The sequence below is a fragment of the Megascapheus bottae genome, chromosome 6 (genome assembly GCF_031878675.1).
Source record: "Megascapheus bottae isolate mThoBot1 chromosome 6, mThoBot2.hap1, whole genome shotgun sequence".
In the NCBI taxonomy this organism is placed as follows: Eukaryota; Metazoa; Chordata; class Mammalia; order Rodentia; family Geomyidae; genus Megascapheus; species Megascapheus bottae.
The window spans coordinates 71,776,226-71,795,589 of NC_143514.1; the positions used below are offsets into that span (position 1 = coordinate 71,776,226).

The 19,364-nt window shown below is 51.5% G+C and overlaps 1 protein-coding gene across 1 annotated transcript in view; it reads left to right on the forward strand.

Moving 5' to 3' along the window:
- Positions 1 to 19,364, forward strand: part of Hspg2 (heparan sulfate proteoglycan 2) — a 98,952-nt gene that overhangs the window by 16,715 nt on the left and 62,873 nt on the right. Inside the window, exons 2-3 of the mRNA XM_090335613.1 lie at positions 16,725 to 16,860; positions 17,380 to 17,424. Of these exons, the coding sequence (XP_090191739.1) occupies positions 16,725 to 16,860; positions 17,380 to 17,424 (181 nt within the window). The remainder of the gene's footprint in view (positions 1 to 16,724; positions 16,861 to 17,379; positions 17,425 to 19,364) is intronic.

Consider the following 19,364-nt stretch of genomic DNA (forward strand, 5'->3'; position numbering starts at 1 on the left):
CAGGTGGCCTGAGTATTAGTTACTGGTGCTGAGTGCCTGCCACAAGGTTGGGCAGGCAGAAACAGTATGCAAACTCTTAGGGAGCAGGCTGGCGGCTTCCATGGGCAGTTCAGGGAATTGCTAAGAGGACAGACAAATTCTGGTCACCATCCTCATGGGGAGCAGGGGGATACTTAATATTGCTGGTTCATGGACAGGGAGGAGGGCATCCAGGCCCAACAAAGACGGGCAACTTGTCTGAGATCCTTGCCTGGGAAAGGGAAGAACTGACTCAAGCAGTCCTCACCCTACATGCTTTGCCAACAAGGAGGGTCGGATCCTGGTCTTTTCAGGACAAGTCTCTGAGCCTCACTGCCCTCATCCAGGTAGTGGGGGTGGGGATACTTAGTTCTTGGGTTCTTTAGATAACTGGCCTGGCTGTTTCTAGAACATTCAGAGGATCTTCCTGCCTTGCGTTGTGACAGCTGCTATTCCCTTGCTAGCAGTGTTCCTCCAGTACACATTCACCTGGCCTCTTCTCCATTCCTGTCCTTCTAAGTGTCACCCCTCTGGCCTCTGTAGAAACCGTCTACCCTGTCACTCCCTGGCCCCTGAGCCTGCACTGTTTCTCTTCTTGCCATTTAACATGTTAATCTTCGGCCTGTCTGGCTCCAGCTAGAGTGTTGCCCTCAGAGGGCTGATAGTACCTGCTCCTGTCCCCTTCCTCCTTTCTCGCCCATATTGGCCTTGCTGGATCCCACAATTTCTTGAGGCCTTGTAAGTCCTTTGCTTAAGAGACATGGCTCTTAAGCAAGTGCTTTTGTCACTTCCCTGTCAGATGAGGGATGAGAGGTACTGCAGTGGCTGGCCCCATGTGAGTTGTCTCATCCCAGGTCTCAAACTGCTGCCCTGTGTTGGATGAATGAGAGCCTAGCCTTTGCCCAAACTGGGGACTCCGAATAGGACTGGATGGACCAGATTTAGGGATGTTGCTTCTCTGTCCTGTGGGGCTACTTTTTCCAGCCTTTTTTTTTTCTTTTTTTTCTTGAGTTGGGTCAGTTACAGCAGAATTTACTATTTGAGAGTGAAAGAGGCTCCTTTGCTGGGGAGAGCCCAAACCTGGGGCAGGAAGCAGAGGTTCAGCTCAGTCCCCAGTGTCCTCAGGCTGTCTAGGGCAGGTGGACAGAATGTTCCTCAGGCAGCAGACATTCCTAGTCAGAGGTGACATGCAGCAGGGAGATTGACTATTTCCGGTAATCTGAGCCCCTGCGATGTAGTTTTCTCCGTGCCAAAGACAAGCACCCCTCACTTGCCAGCCCTTCTTGCTACTTCCTCAGTAAGGCCTGTCTGTCTGGGGCTTGAGGACATGTGGGAGGGCCCACCTGCCGGTCCCAGAGCTTAAGCCCCCATAGAGAACCATCTGTGGGGCTTCTTAGCCTGCCCTTGAAGCCTCCCTATCCCCAGGGAGAGGAGGAGTGGCTGTGGAAGGTGACAGAGGTCCTGGGCTTGGGCCTGCCCCTTCTCTAGAGCCACTGGATCCTCACTGTGACCTAAACAGACAGGTGCCTAGCACAGCTCATCCTGCTCTATGGCCATGATGCTGGGGGGCATAAAATCAAGGCTCCCCACAGCCAGGAGTATCAGATCCAGGATGGGACAGGTGATTCACCCAGTAAAGGGCCAGACCTTAAGCATTGGTTGCTCTGTTGAACTTTAGTGAGGCGGTCATGTTTATTCTCATTTTAGCTGAAGGAATAGAGCGGTAGAGTGATTTCTCCAGTCAGTTCCAAGTGATGTGAGAGGGGCATGGGGCCAACCCCCATTTTCTTAGATGGCTTTGATTTATTCATAAAATATAGCCAATGTCCTAGTACTTCTAAAAAAGTTATTAACATGTCATACAAAATTGAATACATTGCCCAGGCTGCTTCTAACACCCGGAAGTAGCCCAGAAATCCTTTGTTCAATAGTGTGTGTGTGTGTGTGTGTGTGTTTAATTTTTCTTTGGAAAATATGGTCCATGGTAATTATGGGTGTGTGAGAGTTCAGAGCAGAGAGAGGCGTGTAGGCTGGAGCCAGCTGGAAGCTTAGAGGACTAGAGGATTGTGGCCACAGCCCATCTCACAGGCTGTGGGAAAGCTCCCTGAGGGCCTGCAAGGGGGACCCTGTACAAGGAACCCCCAAGGCTGTCCCAGAGCTCCAACCCCAGAGCCTCCCCCATTCCCCAGAAACTCCCATCCTCAGCATCCCTCCTTCCAGCTCCAGTTAGGGCATTTGCTTCAGCCCTCATCTTCCCACCAGGCTTTCCTGGGTAAAGGGCCTGGGGGGTGAAGGAGCACAGAGGCCTGCATCCTGGAACTTGAGCAGCTCAAGGACTGAGATGACCCCAGCCAGCCAGCTCCCTATCCCTCCTCCCTCTTCTCCCCCTCCAGCCTGTTATGGGGGCCCTGGCCCTGAGACCGCAGCAGCTGTCAGCAGGGAAGGGTGACAGAAGAAGGCCAGAGGTGACTTCCCAGCCTGCCCTTCTTCCCCTGCTTGGGGCAGGCCCAGAAGTCCTTCCAGCTGTTGTAAGCAGCTGTTGTGCTTAGTTCCAGAGCCAGGGATCGGCACTCCTCCTCCAGGGCATCTTCCCACCATCCTTCCCAGCGCTGCCTGGGAAGAGCTAAGGCTTGTGGGGGAGCAGCGTGGGTCACATCCTCTAGTGCCTTGGATCCAGATCTGAAGAAACAGGAATGAATGCTGTTTTCATAGAAGAGAAAATAGATCCAGAGAGGCCAGGGGACTTGCCGAAAGTCACACCAGTGCTTTGCTGCTCACTTCTGCTGCCTGCTGCTTCCCAGCCCAGACTTCTTCTTGCTCCTTTCTCCAAGGTTTGTTTGTGGACCGAGTGAAGCTTTGGATTCCTGGGTTTGATTCCTGGCTTGATCATTGAGTATTCTGAGGAACCATGTGGAATGAAACTGCTATTTTCTTTTGTTTGTTTGTTTTAGGCAGTACTAGGCTTTGAACTCGGAGCACTGAGCTTGTTAGGCAAGCATTCTATCATTTGAGCCACATTTCCAGTACACTTCTCCTCCTTTCTCCTCCTCTTCCTCCTCCTCCTCCTCTTCCTCCTCCTCCTCCTCCTCCTCCTCCTCCTCCTCCTGCTCCTCTTCCTCCTCCTCATTCTCCTCCTTCTCTTCTTCCTCCTCCTTCTCTTCTTCCTCCTTGAGCTCAGGGCCTGGGCACTATCCCTGAGCTTCTTTTGTTCAAGGCTACCCCTTTACCACTTGAGCCACAGCCCCACTTGTGGCTTTTTCTGTTTATGTGATACTGAGGAATTGAACCTAGGGCTCACTAGGTAAGCACTCTACCACTAAGCCACATTCCCAGTCCCCCCAGTACTTTTCACTTTAGTTATTTTTCAGATAGGCTCCTCTTTTTCCTTAGGCTCCAACCATGAGCCTCTTACTTATACCTCCTGCACAGCTTTAGGTTACCAGCATGTCTCACTATACTCAACTTGGTTATTGAGATGGATCTCAACTTTTTGCATGGACTAGCCAGAAACTATCATCCTCCCAACTGCTAAGATTATAGATATGAGCTACTGTGCCTGGCTGAAACTGCTGTAATCCTAGCAGCTCAGGAGGCTGAGATCTGAGGATCATGACCTGAAGCCAGACCAGGTAGAACTGTTTGGGAGATTTTTATCTCAAATAAACTATCAAAAAAGACAGAAGTAGGGGCCACAAGTGTGGCCTAGAGTCGAGTGCTTGCCTAGCACGCACGAAGACCCAGCTTCCATTCCTCAGTACCACATACATAGAAAAAAAAGGCAGAAGTGGTGCTGAGGCTCAAGTGGTAGAGCTCTAGGCTTAGGAAAGTCCAAGGACAGTGCTCTGGCCCTGAGCTCAAGCCCAGGACTGCCCCCCCCCACCAAAAAAAAAAAAAGAAAACCAGAAGTAGGGCCGGGGCATAGCCTATTGGTAGAGTGCTCGCCTCACGTGCATGAAGCTCTGAGTTTGATTCCTTAGTACCACATACACAGAAAAAGCCAGAAGTGGCACTGTGGCTCAAGTAGCAAAGCACTAGCCTTGAGCAAAAAGTGTTCAAGGACAGTGCCCAAGCTTTAAGTTCCAGTCCCAGGACTGGCCAAAAAAAAAAGACAGGGTTGGGAGTTTGGCCTAGTGGTAGAGTGCTTGCCTAACGTGCACTAAGACCCAGGTTTGATTCCTTGGTACCACATACAGAGAAAAAAGCCAGAAGTGGTGCTAAGGCTCAAGTAGTAGAGTTCTAGCCTTGAGAAAATCCAAGCCCTGGACTGGCCAAAAAAAAAAACAAAAAACAAAAAAACCCAGAAATGAGCCACTAAGCGTCTAGTTTACACCTGTAATCCTAGCTACTCAAGAGGCTGAGATCTGAAGACGGCGGTTCAAAGCCAGTCCCAGCACAGAAGTCCATGAGACTCTTATCTCCACTTAAACATCAGAAAACCAAAAGTGGCACTGTGACTCAAAAGTGATAGAGTGTTATCCTTTAGCCAAAAGGCAAAGGGACAGTGCCAAGAAAGAAAGAAAGAAAGAAAGAAAGAAAGAAAGAAAGAAAGAAAGAAAGAAAGAAAGAAAGGAAGGAAGGAAGGAAGGAAAGAAAAGAAAAGAAAGAAAGAAAGAGAGAGAAAGAATTGAAATAACCTCTTAGGATTTTTGAGGCAATTAAATGAGATAATCAAGACAAAGGATTCGGCATGAGAACTGGCATGTTTCTATACCCATGGTGTGAGTAGAAAGCGCTGTCATAAGCATAGGCCGCCTGTATGCCCAGCCCTCTGCGTGGCTCTATGGTGCTTCCAGACACCACCCACTCATATTTATTCCAGTCAGGAATTATTTGGCACCCATGATGTTGTCAGGTGCTAGAAAAAGAGCAATGACAAAATTCCTGTCCCTGATGTCCCTTAACCCTCTCAGTGGCTGGGGAGACACGATTTCATGTTAACCACAGAAAGCTCTGGAGTGTTCTACACACTCTGGGCTTGTTCTTCACATGCTGTAAACCAGCACACTGTGATCCAGACAGGACAGTGCCATGTGGAAGCCAGGACCAGGTCTCCTGAAGGTCATGGTAGCACTGGCTGCAACTGAGCACAAGAAGCAGCCTGTGGGCTTCCTGAAGGAGGTGTGTATATGGGAGTGGGGGTGGGGGGCAGGATGGGTGGAGGGGGTTCTGATGCCAAATCCTATAGGGCCTCAGGGACAAGCCAGGCAAAATTGGCAATGGTAGGTGATGTAGCCACCTACGTCTAGGCCAGTCACAATATCAGGAAGGTCTTGTGGAGGGCAAGGCCTCTTGTCCCCCAGGGACCAGGCCCAGCCAGAGCTTTAAATACTCCATGCATCCCAAAATAGCCCCCATTGTCTGGGTCCATGGTTGAAGATGCCATAGCAGATCCTCAGGGAGGCTGAGCTTGGAGGTGGAGAGAGGGAGGTCTGAGCCATTCCATATATGGTATGGGTGGCACTCTGTGATTCCTGGAAGCTTTTCCACTTGGCTCTTGTAGGAAGGCCTGAGTGTGCGAGTGCAGAGTAGCAGCCCTGGCCTGCGTGAGCAACGTGCAGCCAGGGGAGAGTCCCAGGGAGGGCCACGTGCCCTGTAAAGGTGCCCCTTTGTGCACCAGGGATGTGTGCCTTGGCCCACTGGGCCCTCCTGTGGGCAGGCCTTGCCAGAGATTCTGCTTGGAACTTCTGGGCACCCTCCCCCACCCTGGCTATTTTGGGCACTGGCTATGTTCAGGCCTGGAGTGCTGGCTAATTCTGCCCAGATGCAGGCTGCTGGGTGAGATGGGTGGCACCACGAACTTGGTACAGACTTTCTGGATCTTCAGTCACTGCAGTTGCTACCCCAGGCCTCAGCCACAGAGGGTCACAGTGGCTTCTGAGGGGAGAGCAGCCCTCACGAGGGGCCACGAAAGATGCCACATGAATCTCCGAGGAATAGTGGTGCATCTAGGGTTGACTTTCCTTCTTCTCTGTGGCTTCTGAGAAGCTCAGAGCTTTATAATGAGTTGTCCTTGTCACTGATCTTCTCAGAGATTCGCACACCCGTGGGCTGTCTAGTCACCTTGGCAGTCTTGTATGTCTGCCCTACCTGAGGGGGTCTGCTGTATGTTTCATTGATTTTTCTCTTGCTTCCCTCCCATGCATCTTGCAGCTGCCTGAGGTCTTTTGGGAATAGGGTACGGGGTACAGTATGAATGGATAGTGGTGGCAGTGAATTACTCCTTAGCTGGCTGCTCCTCAAGTCTGGCTCTGATGACTGTCTCTCATTCTGATTCCCTCTTTGGCCAAATTCTTCTTGATGGTGGAAGTCACAGTGGAGAATTTTCAAATCCTAACGTTTCTGGGTTTTCTCTGTGCCAAAATGTCAGGAGGAAGCTGAGTCCTCAAGCTGAGAGCTTTCAGACTCATCAAGCTGGGAGATTCTCATTCCAATGACCATGACCGGATAGCACACAGGGCACTTCAGGCCACCTCTAGATAATTTATAACACCTAATACAATGGAAATGTTACACCACTGCTTATTACACTGTGTTGCTTATGAAATAACAAGGAAACAGTGTTTGTGTGTGCTCAATATAGATATGATTCATTGCTTTGTTTCATTTTTTTTTGTCTGTTATGGAGCTTGAACTCAGTGCTGGGCACTGTCCGTGAGCCTTCTTGTGCTCAAAGTTAACACTACCCCTTGAGCCACAGCACCACTTCCAGTTAGTTTGCTGCTGTTGTTTTTGTTTTGTTTTGTTTGGGGGGGGGGTCATGGGTGTTGAATCCTGGGCCTGGGCGTTGTCCCTGAGGTCCTCAGCTCAAGGCTACTGCCCTACTCTTGAGCCCCACTTCCCATTTTCTGGAGATTAATTAGAGATAAGAGTCTCACAGCTTTGTAGTACCCGGGCTAGCTTTGAACCTCGATCCTCAGATCTCAGCCTCCTGAGCAGCTAGGAATATAGGTGTGAATACCACTTCCAGGCATTTTGTTTTGTTTGTGGGACTTGAACTCTGGACCTAGGTGTTGTCCCTGAGCTCTTCAGCTCAAGGCTACCGCCCTACCCTTTGAGCCACCATGCCACTTCCAGTTTTCTGGTAATTAATTGGAGATAAGAGTCTCATGGACTTTTTAGTGCCTAGGCTGGCTTTGAACTGTGATCCTCAGATCTCAGCCTTCTGACTAGCCAGTACTACAGGCACGAGCCACCGCCTGGTGGTTAATAAGTTTTCGAGTGGTTAATAAGAATTTCATGAGGACCAGATCTCAGCCTCCTGAGTAGATAGGATTACCCATGCCTGGCTGTTCTTTAAAAAGTTTTTTTTTCTTTTTCTTTTTTTGCCAGTCCTGGGCTTAGGCTCAGGACCTGAGCACTGTTCTTGGACAGGCTAGCACTCTACCACTTGAGCCTCAGCTCCACTTCCAGCTTTTTTCTATGTATGTGTTACCGAGGAATCGAACCCGGGTATTCGTGCATGCTAGGCAAGCACTCTACTACTAGGCCGAACTCCTGGCCCTGAAAAGTTTTTTATTTGATTTTTTTTAGACAGGGTCTCACTATGTAGCCCAGTCTGGCCTTGGATTCACAGTCCTGCTTCCTCTACCTCCCCAGCTGCAGGGATTACAGGCTTGCACTCTCATAACTAGCTCAGACATTATTTTCTCCAAATATTTCAAATGATCCATTTCTGGTGCAGGATTGGCTGATTCTACAGATGTGGAACCCTGACAGGAGGTCTTTCTGGTTGTAATGAAGAAACAGACACAAAGCGGTGAAATAACATGCCTAGAGCCTCACAGCTCTAATGAGGAGCTGAACCAGAGAGGAAGATGGGTTTGTTTCAATTAAAGTCAGGTGTTTTGAGGAGGATTTCCATTGGTGCCATCTGTGCCTCTCTTCCTCCTTACCCTTCTTCAGAGTGGTCCAGAGCTCAGAGAACAGACTCAAGACCTGTGATCTAGACCTACCCCAGCATCTGCTGGTGGTGGGGTCTGAGGCCCAGTGAATAGAAAGAACTAATGCAAGAGAGAGGGGGTAGCTGGGACCCCCATTCTTAGCCTATCATGGTCTCCCACTGCCATCTGTCACACCGTAGCCCCATGCTCTGCCCTCCACAGCAGGCCTGAGCTCCTTTTCTCAGAAATCCTGGACCACCTTGTCTCTCTTCAATAGGACTCAACAAGCAGTCACCCTGAGGAGAGACCATGTCTGGCCACAAATATTCTGACCCCTGGCTGTCCTTCATTCTGTGGGGCTTTGTGACTTTTCTGTCTTCACGAACCTCAGAAACCCTTTGCTAAGCCCTTCAGTGTGGTGATCAGGGAGTGCCCTGTCACCTCAAATGCCTTGCTAAGGCTATCTCGGGGGGAACAGGTGATATGTTTGGGGTATTCCCAAAATGTGTTCCATGGAACCTTAGCCGTGTGAGCTTTGTGCAAAGGAAAGGAAATTCAGGGAACAGAAAATAGCTGCCTCCTTCCTCATCACCTGGGACTTAGAAGATTGTCATAGCTCTGTCAAGCCAACAATTTCCTATGCTATTCTTCTCCCAGAGCTACTGGGTCCTGCAGTGGACACAACATAGAGAAGCAGACAGAGAAGGTCCATAGGAAGAGTCCTGGGACCTAGCTTTTTTTGACTCAGGCCTGTGGCAGCCCCAGGCTCAGTCCTAATGTCCTTTCTTTCCTGCCTTAAGGAAGACTTCCAGGTCGGGAAGTGCTGGCCTCTTGGGTTTTGGGCCACAGCTGTCATGTTGCTGGTCCAGTTAATGTTTTCCCTCTGGCCACCCAAGGGAATAACAATGCTAAACTGAGCAGATCACCCCCAGGGCCCCGTGGCCTAGCTGTCTCCCTGAGGCCAGAGCCCTGGCCCAGTGCTCCTGAAGCTCCCCTCCCTGCAGGAAGGCCTACGCATCAGTGACCAAAGAGGTGGCAAGAGGAGGGCCCAGGCAGTGCAGGTCTCCTTCCAGTTTTGCAGCCTGGTCTTGGACACAAGTTCTGGGTCTCAGGTGATGAAGTTGGCTCTCTGAGCCTCAGTCTCCACATTTGTGACTCATCCATTTACAATCTTGATGAATGTTACTGAGAATCTACTATGTGCTGGGTATGAGGAAATGGTAATAACCAAGTGGACAAAGTCCCTGCCTTTGCAGAAATAGCTTCTGATGAGGGAAGACAAGAAACCGGAGGGACTGTCAGGTAAAAACATGCATTCAGCAGCAACTGGGCTGCATGCTGGCAGCTCATGCTTAGAATTCTAACTTCTCAGGAGGCTGAGATCTGAGTATCATGGTTCTAAGCCAGCCTGGGCAGGAAAGTTCCTGAGACTTGAATTCCAGTCCCCAATTAACTACCCCAAAACTGGATGTGGATCTGTGGCTCAAATTGTAAAGTGCTAGCCTTGAGTGAAAAATCTAAGGAACAATGCTCAGGCCTTGAGATCAGGCCCCAGCAGGGTACACCCCCCCCACACACACAAAATCAAATGGGTGGGAGTGCTAAGAGAGAGCTCCAATGGAAGGATGGACTTTAGGACAATATCTCAGGCAAAGGATATAGCAATTACAAAGGTCTTGAGGTAAGAAGGTTTCGGGGTATTTATGGACTATTGAGGAGAATGTGGCTTGGAGCCAGGAAAGAAGGATGGGAGAGACCAAGAATGTGGGCAGATCACATAAAACATAGGTGGCTATCAAAAGAACTAACTTCTCCCTTTAGGAAGTGGGGATCCTCATTAGAGGTGTGTCATTTCAACAAGACTTTTTTTTTTTGGCCAGTCGTGGGGCTTGAACTCGGGGCCTGAGCACTGTACTTGGACTTTTCTCAAGGCTAGAGCTCTACCACTTGAGCCACAGCACCACTTCCAGCTTTTTTCTCTGCATGTGGTATGCTTTCATGCATGCTAGGCAAGCACTCTACCATTAGTCCAAACTCCTGGTCTTTTCAACAAAAACTTTTATACAAATCACCCCGCTGCCCACAGACCTGGCACTATGCTAGGGGCTTTGTGAAATCTGCCCATGTGGGAATGGAGGCTTCGAAGTATTCTAGACATACCAGTGTGCCGTGGCAGCAGAGCAACTGAGAGAACCTGAGAAACTAGCCAGGCTTCACACCCAAAGTGGCACGTGAATGCCGCAGGCCAGGTTGGCACCGAGTTTGGCACCCCTGGTTTGGCCACACCTAGCCTGCGGGTGTAGCAAGGGCACTTCCTGGTGGCTTCCTGCATGCTCCCTGCAGCTGGCAGACAGCTCCTGCAGCTGCCAGGGGAGGCCCATTCTTGGGGTACCTGTGGGGGCAGGAGGAGAGCACAGGGACAGTGTGTGTGTGGGGGGAGGGTAGAGACACTTAGCCTCTGTGCACTACACCAGGTCAGCAGCCAGCAGAGGTCCAGCATTTAGAGAGAAGTCACTGATGCCTCTGCCACTTCAAGGTAACCCCTGCACCACACCTTGCCATGCCTCCACATGCCACTGGGTCCCTATGTGTGCCCACCCTGCCTGGCACACACCGGACCCCCTCTCTCGTGCACTCAAGATGAGTCAGTGGTACTTGTGGGAGCTCCCCGGGCTCTCCCAGTCCTGTACCTCCTCTTCAAACCTGCCTCCCCCTGTGTGTACATCGTGTGGGTTTGTGGCCCACCTAGGGCATGGATTTCTCTCTTGCTGTTTTCTCCTTTATCCCCAGGCCCAATGTATAGTAGGTTCTCAGTAAATAGAGACCAAAACTGCACAGAGTCAGTGTCTTGCTATGTAGCCCACATTGGTGTTGAACTCATTCATGATCCTCCAAGCTCAGCCTCCGGAGTACTGGGATTATAGGTATGTACTACCACACTGGACTTGATGATCCTCCTTTAATGGATGAGGATGCCAAGGACACCCAGCTAGTAGGAAGTGGGAAACGTCCTAGATTCAGGTGTCTGACGGAGCCCAGAGTCTGCCCTCCTTACTCCACTAGCTCAGAAATCACCTGAGGCTCAGAGACTCTGGACTTTCTCAGGTCCTCTGCCTGATCAGTAGCCCATCAGGCTGTGAGTGGCCTTCAGGGAGGGAGCTGGTTCATGTCGCCTAACAAAGACAGGGCAGGGTCATGCTGTGGCACTGAGTTTGCTGATGGGAAACTGAGACCTAATGATGATGGTGGCCCTTTGGGGCTGCTTGATCATGGACAAGTTCTCGCTTCTGGGTTCAGCTGTTTTCTGTTAGGTGGGTGAGCTCACGCCTCAGGATGGTGAGGCATTCATGGGTCTCTTTAGTCAGGCAGCAAGTGCTAGGCACTGAGTAGCAGTGAAGAAAGCAGACACAAGTCACCACCTCCTGGTGTCCTCAGGCACCTGGACGGATGTGGCTGGTGTGGACAGTATAGACCTCCAAAGGTTTGCTCCAAGGGAAAGAAGCCTAGGGGCAGTCCAAGGGCTAGGTCTAGAAACTTCCCTCCCCACCTTTCAGCTCCCTGGGCATCTGCTGAAGGCTCTGAACCTCCCGGCTGGAATGCAGTCTTCCCAGCTCTTAGCCCTTTGGAGAACAGGCATTAGAGGTCCAAAGTGGGGGCTCTGTTTGGACCCAAACACCCAAGTATGAGAGCCCTGCTTCCCAGCAGAATTCTTCCCATTGCCTTAGCTCTTTGACCTTGGGCGGGCCACGTGACCTCTGATGCCAGTCTCCTTTCCTATAAGATGAGGAAGCTGCCACCGCTGCTATCTACCTGCTATCTACCTCGTGAGCTTCGATTTGAGCAACCCCAGTCTCCTAAAGACCTTAGCTCAGCACCTGGCACAGAGTGGCATTCAAGTGCCAGTTCCTCTCCTTACTTTGGGGCTAGACATTCTTCCTGGTTGACTGGCTGGCAAAAGTCCTGCCACCATGGGGGCTCAAGTGTGAGAAGCTGGCAGGCCTTCCAAGCGGCACGGGCACACAGGCGTGCCACAGGAGGCTTCACCAACTCCCTTCCGGCCCGGCGCCCCTCTCAGACTGCCAGGGGATTAAAGGCCTTTTGGCCTTTGTGTCGGGTTCACCCGCCCCTGGCAGTTTACACAGCAAAGTGCTGCCCCAACAGATTCCTCCTGTTTGCTGTCTGCTGCCCATGGATGGGGCACTGTCCAGCTGGAGGGGAGGGGCAGGGGCCTGGGCAGAAGACCTATGGGAGATTTGGGGGATGGTAACGATGGGGACCCCGGGGCCAGGCAGTCAGGTGGGCAGGCTGGGGCTCATCACCCCACTCCTACTCTCACATTTCCTGCATTTCGATGAGGTGAGCTCACCCAGCCTCAGATGCCTGGACCCTTGCCTTGGGCAGCTGCAGCTACCCTTGGGACCTGTGGTGCTCAGACCTTCCTGCCCAGCTGCGGGGGTGGGGGCTCAGCCCCAGGCCTGGGTCATGAGGCAGGAGAGTGTGGGCTGGCTGCCCACGTGATGTGAAGGAGGGCCCAGAAACCCAGTGGGGTTTCAGACCCAACAGTTTTCAAGCTTGAGAAAAGCGACATAGAGCAGTGCCGCCAGGTCTCAGGGGCGTCTGGGGCGACACCCCATGATTAAACATGAACATTTCTGTAGAAACTGGGTGGCTCTTCACCCTCCCTGCCTGGTTGTAAATAGGCTATTCATACTTTCATGCCAGTTCAGGTCAAGACGTGGTGCAAATGAGCTCGCTGTAAACATTCTTAAATAAAAACATGACTGGTTTGCAGAGTTCTCTGGCTTTCTCTTTCTGTAGGTAAGAGAGTGTCCCTAAGGTACTGGCCCTTCCCTCTGGGATGGGTGAGGTGACATGAAGCCACTCCTGAAATCCAGCCCAGGCAGAAAAGTTTTCAAGGCCTTTTTTGAACCCCTAGCCAGCGGCAGTGGCTTGCACCTACCATACTGTTAAGTGGGAGGCTGAGATTTGGAAGACTGGCGTTTGAGACCAGCCTGGGCGGATAAGTCTAGGGACCTCTATCTCAACAGAGGGAGCTGGACCCCATGGTCAAATACCAATGATCGCCTCAGTGACAAGGAAGTCTAAAATAGGCAGATAATCACCCTGGTACATGTCCAGTCTATCCTAAAACAAACAAAAGCAAAAATCAGGGCTGGAGGTGTGCAGGGCATGGCTTGGAGAGTTCTTTCCATGAAGTTTGGCTTTTTACTGTCACTTCTTTTCTGGCCTCCTAACCACACCAGCTTTGCCTCGGACTCCTCTCTACAAGTGTAACCTTAGGTATTTTTTGGTTTGGAGGTTTTTTTGTTTTTTTTTGCCAGTCCTTGGGCTTGAACTCAGGGCCTGAACACTGTCCTTGGGCTTTCTCAAGGCTAGAGCCACAGCACCACTTCCTGCTTTTCTATGAATGTGGTACCAAGGAATAGAACCTGGGTCTTCATGCATGCTAGGCAAACACTCTACCAGTAGGCCAAACTCCCGGCCTGTAACCTTAGGTTGTTGTTTCAGGTTTTGGTGGTACTAGAGTTTGGATCTCAGGGCTTCTACCACTTGAACTACAGCCTCCATCGTTTTGCGCTTTAGCTATTTTGTTTTCCAGATAGGGTCTCCTGTTGTGGCACCATTCTACCTTACCTATGGCCTCTTTCCTTTATAGCTGAGTTGACAGGCATGAATCACCATGCCCAGCATGTTGGTTAAGGTGGGTCTTGGTCATTTTTTGCCAGGGCGTCCAGCTGCAATCCTGCTCTCTGCCTCCTGAGTAGCTGGGATTGTAGCATCGAACCACTGGGCTTGACCTTTATATGTATGTAACCTTCTAAAACACCTTTGGAAAACATAAACCCCTTGTCCTGTACCTACCTAGATCCTGCCCCTACATGCTTCCTCACTTCTCTCTTCTCGTCTCTTCTCCACTCTTCAAGCTCCATGCCTGTCTCAACCCTGCTGCACTGCCCTCACCAGCTTTGGAGGGTCTAGTCTTTGTCCCTTGTCCCTGTCCCTTGTGGCAGGCCTTAGACTGGACTTGCTTCCACTTGCACCCTTGTCCTCACCTGCTCACACTCAGCCTTAGAGTGGGTTCCTCCCACTGGTCTGTCCCTCCTTGTCTGGTTCCCTGAGTGTCTGTGCTCAGCATGCCTGCCCTGCCGTTTGCAGGGAGGGGAGGAGGGGTACCCTGGCCACGCCACTGCCTTCAGCATCTGTGTTCAGTGTGTTAAAATAGACTGTGGCCTGAGCCTGCTGCTCAGCCCGGAGCCAGCGCCCCTCCCCCCGGGAGTCTGCAGGCGCTGGGAAATCCTCACTCTGCTTGGCTCCTTCCTCTCTGGCCCAGGTTTTCCTCCAGCCCCTCTTCCTGGAACTACCATTTGTCCAGAGCCTGCCTGAGCACTGGGTTCCGCTGGGAGGAAGCCGGGCTCCCTCGCTGCCGGAGCTCAACGGGAAGGCAGGAAGCTTGGCTTTTATTTTGTGCTTTTGACCTTACAGCTGCCGCTGCTGCCCTCATTGGCACCTGAGGTGCACACTGCACGGACCTACACCGTGGGCATCCCCTGGGGCTGTCCTGTGGGGCTCACCAGGTTGGAGACGGGCCTGGCAAGTCCTGAGCTTCTCAGTACTGTCCTCTCCTTAAATTCCTGCCACCTTCTTTACTACTGAGCAGAGGGCCTAGTGTGGGGACAAATTGCATCTCCTAAAGTAGCTGAGGGGCTTTATGGGAGGAATCCAGTCCAGTGGTTCAAATCCCAGCTCCCCCTTGTGCAGCTACAAGCCAGTGAGCCTCCCCCTGCCCCGCCACCCCTTGCCATATGATATAATGGACAAGTGACGGGCTCTTCCTAAATCTTCAGCTAGTTCTGGCTTCCTTTACTCCCAGAGAGCATCCGGAACTTTCTTGAGCTGCCTCCAAGTTCCCTTCTATGGTCAGGTCTGAAGCTTCTGTCTCCTTTTTCCAGGAGAGCCTCTTTCTCCATCTGGCTCTTTCTCCTCTCACAGATGTGAAATGCAGCTGCTGGGGTGTTTTGATGGTCAGTTTCTTACAAATGAAGCCTCTGCTCCAGCTAGCTTGTCCTTGCTGGCACCTCTCAACTGACCGTGCAATCTTCACACCCTGGGGAGAGATTTGCAAACAAGGATAAGCTGGCATCTTGAAGGTCCACAGCCAGGGATTCCCTGGAGGTCCAGACCCTTGGCACTGCAGATGTGTGCTCTTGGCAGCTTTTCCCTGTTGAATCTCACTTGGCTATTTCCTGTCCAATCCCAAGCAGCCCCCTTCTTCCTTCTCCTCCTCCTCTTCTGCGAAAAAGCTCTAGCCCTTGCTTGCCACCAGGCATTTCCTTTCCAGACAACTCTGTGTGCGTGTGTGTGTGTGTGTGTGTGTGTGTGTGTGTGTGTGTGTGTCCTTGCACTGGGATTGGCCTTGTCACCTTGCTTGAATGGGGCGGGGAGGGAGCAGAGTATGTGGCCATACTGGGAAGGATCTAAACTCCCTTCACCCACCAAAGCCCATGCCCCTGCGCCAGCCCTAGCCTCATATTCTCCCTGTATCCATCATGGCCTGCCCCAAGCCCACCTTCTAGCCAACAGAAGCATTTCCCTTCACTCCTAGCCAGGAAAGGAGGCTGAACCCCTGGTCTTGTTCTTACTCTGCAGCTGTCAGGGTCCCCTAGTCATGCACAATCTTAATCAATCTGGATGACTCAGAACTCTGAGAAGGGAACCAAAAATCAGTATTTTTAAAAATTAGTCTTACAAGTTCTAAAGCCACACCCTTAGATGACAACTCATAGATATGGTTCAAAAGTCCTTGGTCACCACTCAGAATGAGAACAGACCGGATCTCCTGTGGAGAGAGGTGGCAGTACACTGGGACTGTAGGCCATGGTCACGTGTGGGCAGTGCAGGTCTTCCCCAAGCCTCAGGAACCCTGACAACACAAAGACCAGTTGGTGCCCAGCCACTGTCACAGGGACTCAAAGCCTGGGGGAGAAGGAAGGGATGACTGTGTGGAGGAGGCGTGCCTCCAAAGCCAGTCATCACCAGGAAGAAAAGCTGGGTCCAGGTGAAGACACTTGGCATTCATTTAATTACTGGTTGGTGCTGAGGAAGATGAGACTGAACCTTCCACGTACTGTCACAATGGGAGTCTGTAGGGCCCAGGCTCCGTACCCCAGGAGATGGTTGAGAAGGGTTGCTCAAGGCTGGCAATCTCCCATTTGAGCCATAGCTCCATTGTAGGCATTTTGGTGGTTAATTGGAGAATCTCATGGAAGAACATAACAATGTTTGAGAAGAAATGTACTCACTACACTCACTACCTTCCATATGTAACTGTAAACCAATCATCCTGACAATAAAATTAAATTAAAAAAAAAATATATATATATATTGAAAAAGAAAAAGAATGTCACGGATTTCCTGCCCCACTGGCTTCAAATCATGATCCTTACAGATCTCAGTCTCTTGAGTGGCTAGGATTACAAATGTGAGCCACTGGCGATTGGCTTGTTAAGTAATTTTGCAAAATGGTTCCAATTCAGTATATCAATTTGTGAGTACAATGGACTTTTGGTTTGCTGTCAGCATTAGGAATTTGCACGGTTGGGCTCTGAGACCTTTAGGGTCTATGGGGATTTGGGGAAGCTGAGTCACAAATGGTGGTTCAGCCCCAGTCTGCCTATTTCAGCAAAACTAAATCTAACTTAACCCCTGGGGGTAGAATTATGGATCTCCCTGAATTGAGGAGAAGGGAACTACTGGAGCTTGGCAACAGCTGGACAGTATGACTCGCTGGGCTGTCATTTCCCACAGGTGACCTACGGGCTGAGAGCGTACGATGGCCTGTCTCTGCCTGAAGACACAGAGACTGTCACAGCGGGCCGGACTGGCTGGAGCTATTCATACCTCTCTGATGATGAAGACTTGCTGGCTGATGATGCATCAGGAGGTGAGCAAGGGTCCTGTGTGAGGAGTGAAGGGGAAAGGTGTCTGTGGTTGTTTTCCACTGGGCCTCCAGGCGGCCTCATGAAGGTCACCCAAACAGTGTTTCAGTAAGTGGGTCTAATGTCCTGAGGCCTGGTCCTGGTGACCCTGGTGTGCTCTGCTATGTGACAATATTGGGCTAGCCGCTGATTCTCTCTGTGGCTGGCAGAGTATCATACAGGACAATGGCCTATCCTTCTCCTTTCCTTCCTTGTCTTTGCTTGGAGGCCAGGCTTACCTGGCTACTCTGTCCCACCCATAGAAGAATCACTGAGTACTTAGAGTTTGAGACCTTGGTCCACACCCTCTCCAGTAGAAGCTTCCACTTGTACGGCCAGCACTCCCTAAGCATGGGGGAAGGTGACCAGTGTGTGTTTCATGCCCCTTCCCCACTATATGCCAAGGGCCCACAACATTGCCTGATGATACCCAGAGGTGGTCAGCTGATAGTTGTTGTTGTTGAATAAATCTCTGTTGTTTACAGATGGTCTGGGCAGCGGAGACCTGGGCAGTGGGGACTTCCACATGGGTAAGTTGCTGTGGCTTTTCTGTGAATCCCCATCCTGACTCCTGGAGAAACCTCAGAGCAGATCTCCTGGCCACAGAGACTCTATCCTTGGGGGCTGAGGGCCTCGAGGGCTCCTGGGGTGAAGGGCACACTGTAAGAGATGTGGGAGTGGACCCTTTTCTGGGTGACAGTTGTGTATACTGGTTAGCAAGTCTCCGTGATTGGGGATGGTTGTGTCGCAGGCACAAGGCACAGGGCAGGCAAGGCTAAACGCCAGGCAGCCACTCTGTGTTCAGAGCGCCTGGGCCTCTCAGAGGCTGGGGTACTTCTTTTTGTAAGGTCTGCCGAAAGGAAACTCCATGCAGTTCAGAAGAGGGTTTATTGCATGAAGAAAGAGCAGACTCCTGCCGCCCAAGATGGAGTCAGGCGAGCAAGAGAGCTTATGGCGAGAAGTGAGAGATTATATAGGGGGAGGGGTATAGCCACAGCAGAAGTAGATGTGATCCCAGAGTGGGGACCTCCCACTGTTCCCAGGCATGCTAGTTGCCAGGGTTACAGGTGCTAGGCAGGGATTTCCAGGGTACAGGGGGAGAGAGCCTAGGGAAGAAATCATTTCTTCTAGGAGGACCTAACACTTTTCAGCTGGCCTATCATGAGTAGCCAAAAGCCACAGGATGGCGTTCTGACCAGGTCAGTGTTGTAGCAGCCTGAACCTGACCATGACTTCCCAGCATCTGAAAGTCTGAGGCTTTCCCACATGTTAGTCTGTGCAGGGCTGAGGAATGTCTGGCAGCCTCGTGGGGCCCTGGAGTTGGGAGTGTCAGGTGGACCCACAAACACATGCCACATCCCAGAATGGTGTCTGCCTGGGAATGGCCTCTTCTGAGGCTGAGATCTGGGCTGCCCTGCCTGTTCACAGCATCTGTGGCCTCCTGTGGGGTGGCCTGCTGTGATATCTCTGTCCTGCTGAGAGTTCCTTGCTGGCCACCTCCCTCCTGAGAAGGGCTGGGTGGGGACAGGCTAGGGAACCAAGAGTAACCCTCTGGAGGGCCCAACACCAGGGCCGGGCCTTTCCTGGTGAATGAGTTTAGCTGAAGGAGGAAGCTGAGTCCTCTAGCTTCAAATCTGGCACAGCTAGCTGTGTGCCCTTGGGGCATATCCAGCAGCTGGGCCATCTCAGTCCAGGAGTAGCAGGTACACCTCCCTGATGCCCAGGACTTTGATTTGTCTTTTGCCTGGGCTCTGACCCAACCCCAGTCCCTGAATTGATCCTGTGAGGTGGCTTCCTGTCCTTTTCCCTCAAGCAAGGTTGTGGTTCCCCTTGCTCTGCCACAGCCCCTCCAGCGCAGCCCTCTCAGACAACCCTGGTTCTGCCACTTCTCCCCTCCCATTTCTGCTGATCTGTCTCTTCTTGTCTCTCCATCAGTCTTGCCAGGCCATAGGGGTCTGCTACTCCCTATCTCCATCCCAGCCTCTTTTGCCCTCATTCTGTCTCTCCCTCTTTCTTTGGCTGGTCAACTCTGCCTCCAGCTCTTTTTCTCTTTCTCCTCTGCCTTTGTCTGGTCATTCCTCTTTCTCCTTTATACTTTCTTGCTGTCTATGTCAATCTCTGAACACCTCTGACTCTCAACATCACTGCTCCTCCTCACCTCCCATTCTCTGTCCCCACTGTAATCTCAGGGCCATCCCAGGACTGCCTTGGTGCACCTACTATAATGGTTGGCAGTCAAGCAAGAGATCTCTCCTCAGTCAGTAACAGGTCTGGGCCTGGTAAGAGCACTGTCTTCCCTCGGTGTCCCCCACCACTCCTGCTCAGCAGCTGGTCCTTTCATCTCCTTTCTTTCCATCTCTTCTTCCCAGCTAGACCTTGTGATATGAGTCACAAAGGTTGAGGCTCCTCCTCCTGCTGAGTCAGGGCCAGGAGAGCCCTTGTCGCTGCTGTATCTGGGCTCATCAGTCCA